This window comes from Folsomia candida, unplaced genomic scaffold (genome assembly GCF_002217175.1).
Source record: "Folsomia candida strain VU population unplaced genomic scaffold, ASM221717v1 Fcan01_Sc008, whole genome shotgun sequence".
NCBI lineage: Eukaryota > Metazoa > Arthropoda > Collembola > Entomobryomorpha > Isotomidae > Folsomia > Folsomia candida.
Window position 1 is genome coordinate 2,381,166 of NW_019091200.1, and position 16,572 is coordinate 2,397,737.

The following is a 16,572-nucleotide window of genomic DNA, read 5'->3' on the forward strand; positions in this document are numbered from 1 at the left end:
TTCTGTAAAATTATAAGTCTCATTTTACCTCATTTCATGCACCGTCGAAATTAATTGGTCTCAACTTGCTTGTACATATTTTACTGTTAAAATATGCACTCTACGAGCCATTTTTTATAAAACTAACTTACTAAATACTTGCATATACATAACCATGAAGGAAATGATAAATATGAGGAGAATGTTTGCATATACATAGAAAGATTCTTTCCATTTACATGAGGCAAATTGAGGCAAAAGTCTTACAATTAGTATCTCAAACTATGAGATTAGCAAAATATTCCAGCAATTTTATTACGCATAATAACGTAACGGTCATCTTCTTCTCCCATCCGTACTATTCCGTACATAATTATGTTATGCTCATTCCTCTCAAACTTATCGCTTCCTTCACGAATATGCATCGCACACACAAAAATATTTTTGCATCTCTCTGCACTGTATGGACTAGGTCATTACACCATAATTTCAATCGCTTAAATTACATATTACGTAATTAATCATCATTCTCTCGATTAGAAGACTGACTTGGTCTTGTTCTTCTGTTTTATTATGAAGTGGATGCAGCAGAGTCAGCAGCAGTTTAACGAAATGCATTAATAATACGCATATCGTCATAATAAGTATGTCCACTTACACGATAATAATATGCAGTGTCAACTCTTGAATTTATGGGAGCATGTAAAAGTCGCATAAAACACAGAGAGATAAAGAGTTCAAGTCGTGGTAGCAAAAAATCTTAACCCTTTCCACCACAAAAAAATATCTAATTGTCAATTTAAAAAGTACATATTTGCATGTCGACTGGACGAGTATGAGCATGTGTCCAGTTACCAGCAGCTTAACTACAAAAAGTCTTTGTCCTCTTCTGTCCTGATTTTTTCAAATCACTTTCGTTACTCCAGTGCATAGTACGCATTTACTTGTTGAATCCCATCCTGCACTTTCATCATCTTCTTCGTCTCTTCCGGTATATTGAATCCTTGGTTTTGTGGGTTACGATTAGTTTTTTGCGTGTAAACAAATACAGATTAGAGCTTATCAATCTGTGGACGGAGGAGAGCTTGCGGTTTCATAAAAGCTCTCTCAAGAAGTTCAATATTGACACAAATTCACGAACCCTTGTCCCACAAATAAAAATGCTGCAATGATAATGAAACTTGTGTGGTCCACGCGCAGCAGTGGTTGTTGTCAAAAATTCTCATTTGTGGTAGGAATCGAAACGATAAAGACGACTCCTCCAGAATAAGAAGAAGACAAGAAGGGCTTGATGATAGACGAGCTGTATTCCAAATCAGGTATTTACGAATAAAAATAATAAATTTGCGATTAATTTGATCATACTTTCGAAAATAAACGGGGGAAAAGCTTACTTTCTTTGTCAATATTTCAAATACTAATTTATTATCAAAACATATGTAGAAAAATGCAAAAAAATTATCACAAAGATTTTAAGAAAATTAGTATTATTTTTGGAAAAGATAATTCCGAATAAACTTTGTGCAAAATTTTGTTAATTTTTTACAAATTTCTGTCCAGTTGGTGTCAGTTGAAGAACACAGAGCATCACAATGATAACGTCCGTGTACCTCTTCCTCCTCCCACTTTTCGCCATCAGCACCGCGTCGTCCCCCTTTCACGACGACCTTCCCACCCTCAAAGGCAAAGTCGTGACGGGCATCTACTCCGAGGAATCCCCCCTCCAAACCCTCCTCTACGAAAAAGTAGTCCCCCTCGTCTTCGAATTCCGTCTCCGTTCCGACCTCTGGTCCAATCTCCCCGTCGGTTTCAACAAGTTCAAAATCCTTCCCCGTCTCAACTGCAGGTCCGACAATAAATCCGCTACCACCTCCACGACCGATTGGCTCTTCACCTGCCCCGTCTTCTTCCACGTGCACGAATTCCTCAAACAGTACAAAGCCAACTATACCGATATCCACCCCGCCTTCCGAGCCGGACTGCGACAAGCAACCACCGGACAACAGCTTCCCCAAGACTACCAAAAATTCTCGCACCACGCTTCCCTCCACTTCGAGGACTGCGAACAGATCATTGCCCGCTCGTGGAAGGGCATTTACGGGCGTGACATGGGTCTCGCCGAGTATCGCGTCCTCCTCGAAAAGTGCAACACCCTCCCGTCCTACTTCGAGGAGCAGATCACCGACTACACGTCCGACCCGGGGACGCTCTTTGACGCCATGAAGGACAACTTCATGGCGCCGGATCCCGATTCGGGTGAAATGATTAACAACCTCCTCGCCCTCCAGGGTCTCCACCTGATCAACACTTTCTCCGAAATTACCCGGTTACGAGAGGCACTCCTTTCCTGTCAGAATCACGTCCTGCCCTACTCCTTCCTTAAAGTGGGCAGGTTGGACAAAGCCTTGCAGGAACTCAGGTTGAAACTCATCCCGCAAAAGTACACCCTTCCAACGGGGCTGACCATCTCCAAGCTGCTCAAACTGCCCGTGGCCGACTGCATCTTTGGTCCCACGACGATGGTCGTGCAGCTACTTCTTCCCGTCCTCCGGGTGGAGAGGAGCTACAGCCTGATGCGGTTTACCTACCCCACGTTCCTTTATGAGGACCAGTTGTGCGGGGTCAAGAGCGTCTCTGACCTCCCGAGACACGCGCAACCAGAATACTTTCACTTTGACCGGGCATCGAGAACCTTGATGGAGGCGAGCCGTCCTGCAGGTGACCTTTGTCACATGCCCGATTCTTCGCAGCGCCCGCTCGTCAATCGCTGCATTTTCGAGCTCTTGAACGCCTCCTTTGAAGCGATCCGAGTCCGAGAGTTTTGTTCCCTTCATTGTGACCCGCTTCCGCCGGAATACGGGAGAAAAACGCTGCCCTTGATTCAACGCGTTTCTCCGACCAGATTTGTCATCGCGGTTAATCGCATTACTTCAATACTGATAAAATGTGAAGGAAAACCGGACGAGATGATTACACCGCAAATTTATGGCAGTGTGGAGGTCACGCTTCCCTGCAATTGTTATCTGACTTATCACGATGATAAGTTCTATGCTAGAGCCCCGTGTGGAAACAGCCTTTTTGTCCAGCACGTGATTCCGGATCACATGGTCAACTCGAGCTGGAATCAGGAGGGGAAATACTTTCTGGCCGAGCCGACGACGAAGGTCAATTTCTCGTTGTTTTCTCCGGAGGACACAGTCTCTCTCGTGGACTTGGAAAGTATTAGTTCTTCTGCGGAACGGGGGGAAAGTTTGACGCTGTCATCCCCAAAAGTAGAGGGTGACGATGGGAGTGGTGGGAATAATACTGACGACGCTTGCTATTCGGGTCACATGTATCTCTGGGCCTTCGTCACGGCACAAACGATCGTCCTCTGTGTCCTCATGTCATTTCTGATCGTAAAATTCAACTCGTTATCGAAACAGTATGAGTATGGAAGGGGTGCGGTGAGCTTCAGCGTGTCGCAAATTACCAATTTAGACGAGAACAAGTAGTAGATAGAAATGTCGATGTGCAGGGGTTGACAAAATACAAATGAAAATAAATACAGTATTTTGAGCTTCGTTCTTCCCAGGGTTTGGATTTCCAGGGCTGTTACATCCACAAAAAGACGAAAATCTACGTGGAGAAGATAACGGTCATATGAAAATAAAGGTTTTGTGAAGAAATCAGCTTTTTATCGCTGTCAAAATACTGTTTTCGCGATTTATAAATAAAGTATTTTGACAGCGATAAAAGGTTATTTTCCTCACAAGCCTTGAGAAGACCGGAGCTCAAAATCCCGTATTTTGACAAAGTATTCTGTCCATCTCGGTGAAATAGTGATACTTTCGTAAATAGTTCTAACTTTGTAAATATTAAATGCAACGATAAATGCAAATAAATTAACATATGTACATATCTTAATATTTTATTTTCGCAATAATTCCGCATACTTTTCCGTCATGGGGGACTGCGGTTTGTAATAGTACTCGCGAATTTTGTCATCATCATCATCGGAAGCAGAGTCGTGGTAATAGGATCGTGTCATTTTCTCGTTATTGTTACCGCTCTGTTGGTAGATTTCGGACAAGGTTTTTCTCACCACGTTCGTTTCAGGCGTATTATTATTACTATTATTCAATTTGGTCACGTTGTACGGGTGGGATTTCGTCTGGGCGTGGTTGTAATTATTCCCCTTCTTGGGCGACATGACGTCAAATATTTTCGTCAACATGGAGCTGTCGTCGCCCTTCTTGAGTTTCAACCTTCTCCCAGAAATGGGGTCGAAAAGTGGAATTAGTGACGACGACGACGTTGATGGGGCCGCTGCTTTTCTGCGTGGGTCGACAACAGAAAGACCGAATCGGAGCGGGTAGGATTTTATGTTGTAGGCGGAGGGGTCTCGACGGCGGTGAGTGAGCGCGTGGATGGTGGACTTGATGGCGGACAAGGAGTCAGTCATGCTTTTTTTGATGACCTGTTTCCGCCGCCTCAATCCTTGCAGGCGGACTTGTTTCGCTAATTTCTTGGCGGCTGCTCTTTTCTCAGCGGGACCTTTGGTCTGGTCGACTTTCTCGTCGCTCTGAACTAGGGCGAGATCCTTCTCCTCGTCACGAGTAGAAGATGGGGACTCTTCGCTCGTTTCGACTTGAATGATTTCCATCGTTTTCGTCTCAACGGTCCAGCCACGGTCGGCATCATCATCGTCATTATTATTTTCCGCATTCTCTGCTCTGAGATGAATACGGTGTCTGGAGATGCGTATTTTTCCGTGGTCTGAATCTGCCCGGATAATCTGCATATTGCAAAATTAATTCATGACTAAATTCGTCTCGGGTATTATTAATGTAAATACCTCCTCCTGATGAATACTTGCAGATTTTTGGGGATAAGTAGTTTCGCCATCACCATTATTTTCCGCCTTCTCTCTCCCAATCAGACTATCATTATTGCGACGATCTCCGCCCACATCTTTGCACGAGGTCTCCTCAACGTGGGACGCGCTTTGTCTCGTTGTTCGAGAAGAGCGACGACGACGTTGTCTGGCGTCTGTTTTCTTCTGCCTGTGAAAAATGCTCTCATCACTGGAAACGGCTCGGACTCTGACTTTGTGAGGTAAAGGCAGACATATTTCTTCTTGTTCTTCAAGAGTGATCATATTATTTTTGCACGAGGAAGCGAGGATCTGACTGTGACTGGGGCCAAGGTACATATCCGCATAGCTCTTGTTCATCCGCTCGTACTGAAATTGATAGAATTCGTCCGCACTCTGAGATGGACACAGTTTGACCCTTCCTTTTCGGACGACCTGATCGACGCTGCTGGTCGGACTGCTGCTAAAGAGGGGTGACTTTACGTGGTCGTGACCCTTTCGCCTTGTACCTTCGTTTCTTGTCTTCTTCTCAACAGGGGGCGACGTATTCCGACGTGGTGTCCTTTTAGAGGGTTGAGTCGTTTCTTCTTTGGGGTCTCGGTACAATCCATTGTCGTCGCTGTCAATGGGTAATTTTTCTTTTCGAAATTTATCAACAAAGTTTGAAGTTTCTAGAAGTATTCGGTAGTAGTGGAGGCGTAGTTTCGCCTTGGTGCTAATTCTGTGAGGTTTCTTAATATGTCTGGTTGACGGCATGATTCAAAGTTAACAAAAATGTGGACAGAATGTGACAAAAACAGCAGATTCACACAAAAAATGAAACTGCAAATTTCTCAAAAAGTTCCATTGACAAATATTTTGTCTAGAAATTTCGTCATTTCGTCAAAATGCATGCATAGCCTTGGCTACACGTGTACACAATTTTTTCACGATTTACGCCTTGCATCTCGTCTAAAGATCCAAAAATCGATATTGGACGACTTTTGACCGGAAAAGTCATTCAGAATGCCTCCCAAGCTGAAGACGAAGGGGAAGTCCAAAGGGGGGAAGCGGAAGAAGGATAAAGGGAAGAAAAAGAAGAAGGAAAAACCCGTCTTCGAGCCGCCCCCACTCCACCAACTCACTGAACTTTACAACAAACTCCGCGAAAAATTGTTTGACCTGAAGCAGACGCAGGGACGCGCACGCAAAAAGCGGCTCGAAGGATGGTACATGACGCGAGAAATGCTCGCCATGAAGCACGACAACGACGTCTATCACGACTACCTCAAGGAAAAGATGGGCGAGATCCAACGTCTCATGGAAGAAATCACGTATGTAAAAAATCCCTCTCATTAATTAATAATTAATTAATCAATTCAATTGTTTCCTGCCAGCCTACAATTAGAATTGGAGCGGGCGGAGGTGGACCGTCTCATCCGAGAACGTATGAGCGACTACGACAAACGCCTCGCCGAGTATAAGCACCGCATGCAAAAGGGAGAAGTCGAGTTGAACGAGTTGAGAATCAAGCTCTTGGAATATGAGCACTTAATGTGAGCAGCAATTAAGTACATATTTTTTACTTAAAAAAATCTTCAATAATTTCCTAAATTTCTAGTAAGAAGTTGGCCGGACTTCTCGCTCATCTCAAAGAACTGCAAGACATGATTCCTGCCGCCGAGTTGGATGCCAACGTTAAAACGCGCCACTTGAAGAACCAATATTTGAAGTAATATTTTAGAGACGAAATTTGACTAAGGATTTGTATTCTTGTACTCATTTTTCGTCACATGCTTTATTAGCGAGCGAGCCAAATTGCACAACCATTTGGAGAGCGAGTTGTTCAACTTGATCACGACGTGTCGATCTCACCTGATGCCCATGTTCTCGGACCACATGAACTTGATGGAGTTGGATAATCGGTGCAATCGGTGGGACCTCGGCCGACTCGATATTGCAAACGCCGTATTTTTAAAAATTTATTTTCATTTTCAAGGACTTGTGACCTTAATTTGATACATATTTTTGGCAATTCTCTAGAGACTCAGTGAGAGGAAGGAAATATTGTTGCAGAAAAGAAATCGACTCAACATGAAGAAAGGATATCTCAGCATCGAGTGGGCATTCAGTGTAAGACAGCATATTTAATTTACATAATCAGTGTGTAACCATTTGCAAGCCCGCACGAAACGAAACACTTTACATAATATGGACATTGTAAATTGATAAGTTTTGCTGCTTTTTCTTGACCAGAAATTGGCTCAGTGCGAGACTCGTAAGAAGGAGGAGTTGGAGAAACTCCGCCACCCGGAAGTGCCCGTCGTCCCCGTCGAGTGCGAACTATCCATCGCGTTCAAGGCCTACCTCAACAAACGCCTCGTCGAAGAACGGATCAAGCAGAGGAAGGAAGCCGCCCTTAAAAAGAAGAGGGAAGAGCGGAGGAGAAAGTTGGCCTTGCAGGAGGAAAAAGCAAGGAAGGCGGCCGCAGAACAAGGCATCCAACTTGGTAAATTTTAAATTAACCAATAAAAAATGGCGACATTTAATAACAACATTTTTTGGCAGACGAGCAAGACTTTTTAGACGACTGGGACCTGGATGACGAGGAGATGGAGTACTATCGAGACTCGGAGGGCAACCTGGTCGTCGCGCCGGTTGGAAGGATGAAGCTGCACAAGGCCATGATGGAAAACAGGGACTTGGACGAGGAGGAGGAAGGGTCCAGTGAAGAGGAGGGTTAGTTATCAACTACTTCTTGACCTTTGACCTTCTACCATATTATTATCCGTCTCTTCAGGTGAAGGTTCTTCCTCCGGGTCGGGATCGGATGACGATGACAATGCAGGAAAACCCAGTCAAACCTCTCATTTGGTTGGAGATGATGATGACGACGACCAAGATGACGATGACCTTTTGGACGATGATGACGATGATGATGACGATGACAGTGAGAACAGTGACGACAGCGATAGTAAAGCTGCTGGCAGTAAGAAGGCTCAAAAACCGTCAAAACAGAAACCGAAATCTAAGGGAAAGTCGAAGCGGAAAAAGTGAGGAGAGGAAATCAGAATGCATAAATTAATTTGTATTTCATAAATAGTATGCAAATAAATGATAAAATTTTCTGAACGTTTGAATTCCGGTCACGTGTTCTTAATTTTTAGTTCGATTTCCACAAATTATGAGCCATAAATAGAATTGGAATATTACATATATTTACACATAGTTGTATTTAAAAATGAAAATAGTAAAGCACAAAATTATAAAAGTATTTAAACATCAAGCTGTGTGTTAGTCTAGCGACATGTAACCAAAGTCCCAATGGTGTTTAATCACGAAATAGTACAAGGTCAAAAAGATGACGCCACAAAGAAGCAGGAACGTGAGGTACGGGTTGCATTTTCCTGCAGAGAAAGCATCATTGCTGCAATTATTATTTTTTTGGACGAGGGTTTTGTTTTAGACGTCCAAAATGTCCAAAGGCTACATTGGAAAATGGGGTAAAATGTTACAAGTTCTTTAATAGCGACTTTTTTGCAAATCCATGCACAGATAATATGTAATCTCCCGAATTTTAAGAATTTTAGTGTGTATGTATAATGCCACGAAATTGAGAAAAAAGTGCTTTCAACATGTTTTCTTATGGGAAATTAAGAAACTTTCTAAACAATGTCGCATTACACATCAAAATGCTCAGAATTAATGGGAGATTACATATATGCCAACAGATTATCGACACAGCAATAATGACGAACTTGTAAAATTTTGCCCCATTTTCATTTAGGACATTTTGGACGTTCAGAATTTGGTGCCCAAAGCTAGTTAAAACCGGATTTAGACGGCTCTTATCGTCCGTGGTTAAAACCGCAGCGAAATCCTGAACCGATTCCGCGACTGTGTACTCACCCACCACGTAGCCATAAGGTCGAATTAGTTTTGTCGCAGCAAACGGGTTTATCCGGAGGAGGGGTCGCAGTCGCTGTGTGATCCATGTACCGCCCGGATATTCGTCGCCAAGCTCGTAATACGCAAAAAACTGGAGGAATTAAACAAAACAGGAGGTTGATAAAATTCATAAAATTATACCAAATTATGAAATATGAAATGCTTCGTAGTACAATTTGGAAGAGAGCCGCCAGCACGAGCGCTTTATGCCGAATGGGCAAATCTCTTGGAAATCCGACTCTGAGAGAATTCTTCATGTTGCGATTTCCAACGCCATACGCGGCTTCTAAGAAGATCCCGACCTGATCTCCTTCACCTTCTTCTTCGTGAGGGTCATGCTGGTAGAGCTTGAATTTTGTGAGGAACTGGAGGTAGCTGAGTGGCAGGGGAATTATGGGCGGTCCTTGGATACTCAGAACGCGAGAATCGTTTTCATCCAAGAGGTCAAAGTTCGGTCGGAGGAGGGAGAAACGCTGCATTATTGTCCCATAAAGTTCTCCGGAGGGTCCGGTTACTCGGATTTTCTGGAAAAATTTATATTTATACATTTTTTCTCTGCGAATTATTTTATTTATTAATTCGACCCTTACCGTCCCGTAGCCTCCGAAACACCAGAATAATCTGCATGAAATTGACTTTTCAAAGTGGAGGACGATATCGAGATTATAATTCATGACGAAGAGACGAAACGGTTTGTAGCCGGCGAGGCATCCCATGCAAACGGGGTACTTCACCACGCCGTAAAAAATTCGGTTTTTCGTGTCTCCACAAAGCACGTGGTACCGATTTCCTACCATCGAGCTGAGCTGTCCTGCAAAAATTGTAGATAATACACTCAAAATTTATTTATTTCCAAATTATGTAAATGATCATTGTTTCTAGTGCACGTCACGTAACCACTTGCAAGAAATAACGGCAAAAAAGTGGTTTTTTGAAGCTATTTTGACCTGCAGGAAATGCAAAGCGCAAGAAACTAAATACTTCATAGGGCGCGTGGCCAGATGGCGAATATTTCTGTAACACGAAACACTGTAAATTAATCACCTACTGGATATCGCTTCAGGAAAGTCCCTCCTCTGGACTTGCTGGACGTAGAAGTGGTCAACCAGCGAGAGAAGTTCGAGACCGCGGGGAACTCCGGGAATTTCGGGGTCAGTAAAAGGTAGAAGAAAGTCCATCTTCGAGGGGACCCATCTCCCCGCGAGGAACCGCTTCACCGAATGGCCCAGGTCGGACGGGGCCGCGAGGCTGGTGGGAAGCTGGAACGGTCCGCGCTTCTGCACCACGCTGTTCTCCAATTCGACCAAGTGTCGTCTCCGGGGTCGCTGGGGTCTTGTCGTGAAGACGCCACCGACTCGACCAAGGCCACCGGAAGCTTTCTTCTTTTTCTTCCTCCTTCTCAGCAGCAGGGGATGAAAGACTGGATTTTCTTTCACTATTGTTGATTCGCTACCTTTAAGTTGTGGACCAGGGGGAGTTTTACTTTTGAAATCTCGGTCCATAATCTGGGTGGAGACTGTCGCATTATTTTAATCTTCACGCTTGAACATAGCTCATACATGTTCATCTGTAATAAGACTGAGGAATAGGTAGCCTTGACATTTGGGTGGAGTTTGTACACTTGTGGGGAGATAATTTATCTGCTGGGCATTAATTTAAAGTGGTGGCAGAGACTCTGGTTTTGCATGCCACGGACAAATTCCAATCAAACAAGTACAAAATCAAGATTGCTTGACAATTTATCATAATACAAGGTTACGACAGTTGCTTCGATAGCCTCAAAAACCTCCATTTTTGAAGTGCTAATTATTTATTATTTGGGCCGTCGCTAACGGTAATTAAAGCACAAAAATTTCTGCCGGAACGCCGAAATAGCCGATTTCACATTTACAACTGCACTGATTCTTGTATCCATGGTTAAAAACCTATCAGTACAGCTTTGCTTAGCCCGAACCAGGAATGATTAGTAAACCCGTGTTTGTCAGTAGTTTTCTATGAAATTATGTGCTACTATTTTGCACTAATTCTTCCATCAATCCTTCGTATTACTAGGCTCCAAATTCTAAAAATATTTACTATCCCTTCCCTTGACTACTTCCTAGTGGAGGTCGTCTCTATAGCCCCCCTGGTTAATTTTTGTTCATATTTAACTTCATATTATTTCGTGAAAAAGCAGTATGGATCTCTGGTCCAAATTTCAGCTTTCCATGTTAATTTCTGAAAATCGGTGGGGGTTACCCCATAGAGTCCCTCTAGATGAAAATTTTACCAATTTCACTTCATATTCTTCCATTAGGGGCCATTAGCAGCCTCTATACCAAATTTCAGCTCGATTGGATGATTTTGAAAAATCGGTATGGGTCAGCCCCTCGGGTACCTCCGGTTGACAAATTTTCCAATTTCACTTCATATTCTTTCATTAGGAGCCATTAGCAACCTTTGTACCAAATTTGAGCTTTCTATGACGATTTTGAAATTTTGGTGCATAATACCCCACCCACTCCGATGACCCCCACCGGTCAACCACTGGACCAATGTCATCCATCTTCGAACTCGTTTCCTAACTTTGTCCAATATGCATATGGTAAAAATTTCAAGTCAATCGGTCAACTCGTTCGAGAGCTATCGAAAGACAGACGGACAGACAGACAGACAGACGGACATGACAATTACATAAGCCCTGGTTCGGGCTAAAAATTAATTCGTGGGAACGAAATGTGAGTGCACACTGGTTCCAAAAGGTACCAGGGTTTTCGAAAATTGAATTGAATTGAGTTTCTTCATCGTCGAAGTAAGCATCGAAGACTGCGAAGAGACGAAGTTGCAGTTGGCATGTAGATTATTACAAAAATTATCACAAGGTGGCAGTAATGATGGGAAGTTCTTTCACTCTCTGATTGACAAGAATTTACATGAATTTTGTCAACTTCTAATTTTTTCATACTACAAATACAAAACCCAGCCTTATATTTGTAGCTTTGTATATTTGTAGCCTTGTATTTGTAGATTTTGTGTTATTTTAACATAATTAAGCATGTGCCCCTTCCCATGATGTCGCAATCGAAAAACTGACCTCAGATTCGAAATCAGCGACCAAAAACCTATAAGAATCGAAATTTACCCAATGCTAACGACGTCGAAATAATTCATTGAATTATTCGTAAACAATTGTAAACATTTGAAATAGGCCGCTATATGCAGGCAATGTATACATATATAGTAGTTATATAGTATATAGTATATAGCACAACTTCCACCTGTATACCTGTGTATAGCTATATATAACATATGTGTATATATATAACTACTAAATACATATATATATACTATGTATATATATATATATATATGTTATATATTGCTATACACAGGTATACAGCTGTATACCTATAGCACGTGTGTGCTATATGCTATATAACTACTATATATGTAATTATAATATAACACGGAACATGTGAGGCCGCTTATCTCAGGTGCTATTAATATACGGATATTAATAGCACCAAGTCATACAGTATGACTGGGTGCTATTTATAGCAGAACTTTCACCGCCCTCCAGAGGGTATAAAAGGAGCTGCACCAGAAATTTTTGTCAGTCTGCGGGAGGCGCTCGTGGGGGACGTGTCCCTGGGTGAGCTCCCCATTGTAGCCGCGCCCCTGGACCGCCCTGCCTCTCTGGGGAGTCGGGTCCACCCGTGGTTTGTCCCACAGCCCCGACTCTCTTCCCGTTGGAGGGGTGGTCCGGGGGAGCAACGCTGCAAGGGGAGAGCCTTACGGGAAGGTCCCCCCTCCAATGCTCCTCCCACCAAGCAGGCTCACCGGGTGGGGAGCCGGCGGGGCTTGCCAAAAGTGCGGGTGGCGCTTGGCAAGTGAGAGGGGCTCTCTACCTCCAACCCTTGGGTGACGCCGCTCTTTAGCGATACCTCCCCTTGGGGCCGACCGGGTTCCCGAGTTCGAAGCCTTAATGGGGGCCGATTTACGGGTGCGCTCCCACCTCGTAAGGCGAGGGTCAGACGGGCCCCCTAGGGGAACGCGGTTGCAGAGGCGGTGACGTGGGCAGGTCTTTCCCGGTCGGTGGAGGTAGACCCCCCTTGCGCCTCAGGGTGCGAGTGGGGGCCGACCCGTGTGGAGCACGAGGGAGCGACGTCCTCGTCGTGTGCTCTGGAAACGCCCTTCTTAGGGCGGCCAACAGCTCCCCCCCTTATAAATGCATGGCATGGCGACAACCTTTGTCGACATGCCATAATTTCGCCATTTCTCGTCCGATTTGCATGAAATTTGGCACAATGCTTGTTATTGGTGTTGTTAACATGTCGCAAGGTCCCACCCGCCGCCACACCCTTGTCTTCGCCAAATATCGTCGCCATGTCATAATTTCGACATTTCTCGTCCGATTTGTATCAAATTTGGACAGACACTTTTTATTGATGTTGTTAACATGTCGCAAGGTCCCACCTGCCGCCACCTCCTTATTTTCGACAGATTTCGTCGCCATGCCATAATTTCGCCATTTCTCGTCCGATTTCAATCAAACTTCGACAGAGACTTCTTTTTGGTGTTATCGACATGTCGCAAGGTAACACTCATCGCCACCACCTTGTTTTCGCCAAATTTCGTCGCCATGCCATAACTTCGCCATTTTTCGTCCGATTTCAATCAAACTTCGACAAAGACTTCTTTTTGGTGTTATCGACATGTCGCAAGGTCACACCCGCCGCCACACCCTTGTCTTCGCCAAATATCGTCGCCATGTCATAATTTCGCCATTTCTCGTCCGATTTCCATCAAATTTGGACAGACACTTCTTATTGATGTTGTTAACATGTCGCAAGGTCCCACCTGCCGCCACCTCCTTATTTTCGACAGATTTCGTCGTGTCGGGAATCCACTTATTGATTTTCCATCGGTAGGTACTATCAGATCACTGTACCCTACGCGTCTCTGCAATGCAGTCATTTCTATGGTCAGTTCATCACTCCGAAGCCAAATGTTTTATTCCGGCGAATCGTGCATGTATCCAATTGACGAGAGTTAATGCTCTTAACCGCGTGTGTTAGTGTATTGCTAGTTCGTCCTTTCTAAAGGTTAATCCAAGGTGGACTCAACGTATATATAACTAAAAGTTCGGCGCACTTTCTCCTAGCGTGTATTAACTAGTACATGACCGCTTGCGTGCTGGGCAAATTAAATTAATGCACAAACCGATTGCAAAAAGTCAATGTTCTTCATCCACGCCCTCAGAAAAGTTAAAACACCACGGTATCTTATTAACTTTCTGCTTGCGTGTCCTTCCACATAACTCATGTAGTTAATGTAGTTAATGTAATTAATGTTACATGTAGTTAATGCGCTATAAAATCTTTAACGGGTTCACGTACGCTCCCCCATTTCCACACACATATCTCGCGTTTTAATTTTGCACAGTCCTCAGTAAAATGTCCAAACATTCCATGATAATGACAAAAACTTCCCCAACGTTGCTGTTCTCGCTTACTGGCGTAACACTGACTACTCACATACCCTTGTACACCATGACAACGTGGTATGGGACGATGTAATTGCCCTTTAAGGCTTCCTGGTACTTGTGCATGACTTGGTTGCTGCCCCTGATGATTCGGGCCCTTAATTGATTGACTAATTTTTAACACTGCTTGCATTTTATCCATAACTTTCTCCGCTACTTCGTCTGCCCAGTTATTTTGGCTCACTATGGTGGTTTCCACTAATTTATTATCCACTGCCTCTGCACCATCTTGACAATCCGCATACAGTTCAACGCTGTCGTATAGATGCAGAATTCCTACTAATGCGCTCCAGCTAGAAGGCATTCCCTTATACTTAATGAACTGCCTAATTTTTGGATGCAACTTACTCTCTACTAGCACTATCAGCTCTCTCTCATTGTTCATATCCGTCTCATCCAGACCTTTCGTCTCCGTTTTTGGTAATTGTGCCTCCATAGCTTTAATTAGTCTCTTTTCAACACACAACTTGCCTGTTCCGGTTCGAGATCTCGAAAGTGCTGTAGAATTCTTTCTCTAATATACACGTTCATTGTTAGAATCACACTATCAAAAGGTTAACTTTCACTCCACAACGCACACTCCAATGTGCCCATAAGTCTCACATTACCCCCTGCAGTTCTTCCGCACCCCACTCGTCTCCGGCACACCCATTGGAGACAGTGGAGAAGTGTGAACACCAATGTCGGGAATCCCTGTGGGTGTGGTTGATGGTGTGGTCGCGGTAGCGACCATGAGCCTCTGTAAGCAGTGATGCCGTAGCAGGGAAAGTACGTATGTACATATGCATGTCAACGCGAGAGATGCAAATAAACACACGACTGAACTACATCGTTGCTCACAAAGAACTGGCATTTATTGGGGAACAAGTCCCTCCAACGAGAGAGGTAACGCACCTACAATGCTTGCGTGACAGTCGCCATGCCATAATTTCGCCATTTCTCGTCCGATTTCAATCAAACTTCGACAAAGACTTCTTTTTGGTGTTATCGACATGTCGCAAGGTCACACTCATCGCCACCACCTTGTTTTCGCCAAATATCGTCGCCATGTCATAATTTCGCCATTTCTCGTCCGATTTGCATGAAATTTGGCACAATGCTTATTATTGGTGTTGTTAACATGTCGCAAGGTCCCACCCGCCGCCACCTCCTTATTTTCGACAGATTTCGTCGCCATGCCATAATTTCGCCATTTCTCGTTCGATTTGCATGAAATTAGGCACAACGCTTCTTATTGGTGTTATCGACATGTCGCAAGGTCACACTCATCGCCACTACCTTTTTTTCGCCAAATTTCGTCGCCATGCCATAACTTCGCCATTTTTCGTCCGATTTCCATTAAACTTCGAACGCGACTTCTTTTTGGTGTTATCGACATGTCGCAAGGTCACACCCGCCGCCACCACCTTGTTTTCGCCAAATTTCGTCGCCATTCCATAATTTCGCCATTTCTCGTCCGATTTTCATCAAACTTCGAACGCGACTTCTTTTTGGTGTTATCGACATGTCGCAAGGTCACACCCGCCGCCACCACCTTGTTTTCTCCAAATTTCGTCGCCATGCCACAATTTCGGCATATCTCGGCCGATTTTCATCAAACTTCGACAGAGACTTCTTTTTGGTGTTATCGACATGTCGCAAGGTCACACCCGCCGCCACGACCTTGTTTTCGCCAAATTTCGTCCCCATGCCATAATTTCGCCATTTCTCGTCCGATTTGCATGAAATTGAGCACAATGCTTCTTATTGGCTGTGCATATTGAGCAATTTGTACGAGTACTTGCTATTGATCATCAATGGACAGTCCGGATAGCACCACTCGAGGCTGCCCAAATCCTTATCAAGCAACATATCAGTAATTAGTCGTCGTTCTTAAAACAAGAAAGAAAAGAAATGGTGATGTTAGCTCCAGTTACAAACTGAAGAATTATTTTTTAGCATTATGATAAAGTGTTAAAGTTAAACTATCAAAGACAACTTGACCTTTTGACCCACCTACCGCGTATTATTTTCTTCCTTCCCTAACAAATCAAGTTTTATGTTCAATTTTTTGTCGACAGGCTCGTAAAAACCCTTCGATAATCATTTTTTTAATTAGAAAAGGCAGTTTTCTTATTTTCTTCCAGCAGTCTTTCAGTGAGGAGAAAAGACATTTTTGGTCTTTTCTCCTCACTTACTTTGAGTGCAAGATTGCTTGACAATTTATCATAATACATCCATGATTAAAAAATTAATTCGAGAATCGAAAGCACGAAATGTGAGTGTTGACGATTTTTGTGCGGTTTGT

At 43.7% G+C, this 16,572-nt stretch overlaps 4 protein-coding genes across 6 annotated transcripts; 2 read left to right on the forward strand and 2 right to left on the reverse strand.

Annotated features, from left to right (window-relative positions):
• Nucleotides 1–785: 785 nt before the first annotated feature.
• On the forward strand, nt 786–3,879 carry LOC110853048. Its single transcript, XM_022101273.2, has 2 exons — nt 786–1,298; nt 1,540–3,879. The coding sequence occupies exon 2, from the start codon at nt 1,572–1,574 to the stop codon at nt 3,471–3,473; it is 1,902 nt and encodes a 633-aa protein (XP_021956965.1). The 5' UTR covers nt 786–1,298; nt 1,540–1,571; the 3' UTR covers nt 3,474–3,879.
• On the reverse strand, nt 3,864–5,621 carry LOC118436375. Its single transcript, XM_035854340.1, has 2 exons — nt 4,817–5,621; nt 3,864–4,756 (listed from the first exon to the last, which is right to left on the reverse strand). Exons 1-2 carry the CDS (start codon nt 5,588–5,590, stop codon nt 3,890–3,892), a joined length of 1,641 nt encoding a protein of 546 aa, XP_035710233.1. The 5' UTR covers nt 5,591–5,621; the 3' UTR covers nt 3,864–3,889.
• Nucleotides 5,622–5,807: 186 nt separating this feature from the next.
• LOC110853188 (nucleolar transcription factor 1) lies at nt 5,808–7,870 on the forward strand. The gene is made up of 8 exons (XM_022101434.2): nt 5,808–6,147; nt 6,211–6,369; nt 6,435–6,545; nt 6,619–6,781; nt 6,857–6,946; nt 7,070–7,322; nt 7,382–7,552; nt 7,614–7,870. The coding sequence occupies exons 1-8, from the start codon at nt 5,840–5,842 to the stop codon at nt 7,868–7,870; spliced, it is 1,512 nt and encodes a 503-aa protein (XP_021957126.1). The 5' UTR covers nt 5,808–5,839.
• Nucleotides 7,871–7,947: 77 nt separating this feature from the next.
• On the reverse strand, nt 7,948–12,025 carry LOC110853438. 3 transcript variants are annotated; one of them, XM_035854341.1, is made up of 6 exons: nt 11,507–12,025; nt 9,810–10,686; nt 9,352–9,572; nt 8,935–9,285; nt 8,723–8,852; nt 7,948–8,220 (listed from the first exon to the last, which is right to left on the reverse strand). In XM_035854341.1, the coding sequence occupies exons 2-6, from the start codon at nt 10,261–10,263 to the stop codon at nt 8,108–8,110; spliced, it is 1,269 nt and encodes a 422-aa protein (XP_035710234.1). In that variant the 5' UTR covers nt 10,264–10,686; nt 11,507–12,025; the 3' UTR covers nt 7,948–8,107. The 3 variants fall into 3 exon arrangements, with proteins under 3 accessions (XP_035710234.1, XP_035710235.1, XP_021957397.1); XM_035854342.1 differs by having other exon boundaries at nt 11,491–12,025; XM_022101705.2 differs by lacking the exon at nt 11,507–12,025 and having other exon boundaries at nt 9,810–11,112.
• Nucleotides 12,026–16,572: the final 4,547 nt, after the last annotated feature.

Coding starts and splice junctions, on each gene's coding strand:
- LOC110853188 (XM_022101434.2), top strand. CDS start 5,840: ATGCCTCCCAAGCTGAAGACGAAGGGGAAGTCCAAAGGGGGGAAGCGG. Junction 6,370..6,434: donor TTGGAATATGAGCACTTAAT/GTGAGCAGCAAT, acceptor CTAAATTTCTAG/TAAGAAGTTGGCCGGACTTC. Junction 7,553..7,613: donor AGGGTCCAGTGAAGAGGAGG/GTTAGTTATCAA, acceptor CCGTCTCTTCAG/GTGAAGGTTCTTCCTCCGGG.
- LOC118436375 (XM_035854340.1), bottom strand. CDS start 5,590: ATGCCGTCAACCAGACATATTAAGAAACCTCACAGAATTAGCACCAAG. Junction 4,757..4,816: donor CAAGTATTCATCAGGAGGAG/GTATTTACATTA, acceptor TGCAATATGCAG/ATTATCCGGGCAGATTCAGA.
- LOC110853048 (XM_022101273.2), top strand. CDS start 1,572: ATGATAACGTCCGTGTACCTCTTCCTCCTCCCACTTTTCGCCATCAGC.
- LOC110853438 (XM_035854341.1), bottom strand. CDS start 10,263: ATGGACCGAGATTTCAAAAGTAAAACTCCCCCTGGTCCACAACTTAAA. Junction 9,573..9,809: donor CTTTCCTGAAGCGATATCCA/GTAGGTGATTAA, acceptor CAATTTTTGCAG/GACAGCTCAGCTCGATGGTA. Junction 8,853..8,934: donor TGGCGGCTCTCTTCCAAATT/GTACTACGAAGC, acceptor TAATTCCTCCAG/TTTTTTGCGTATTACGAGCT.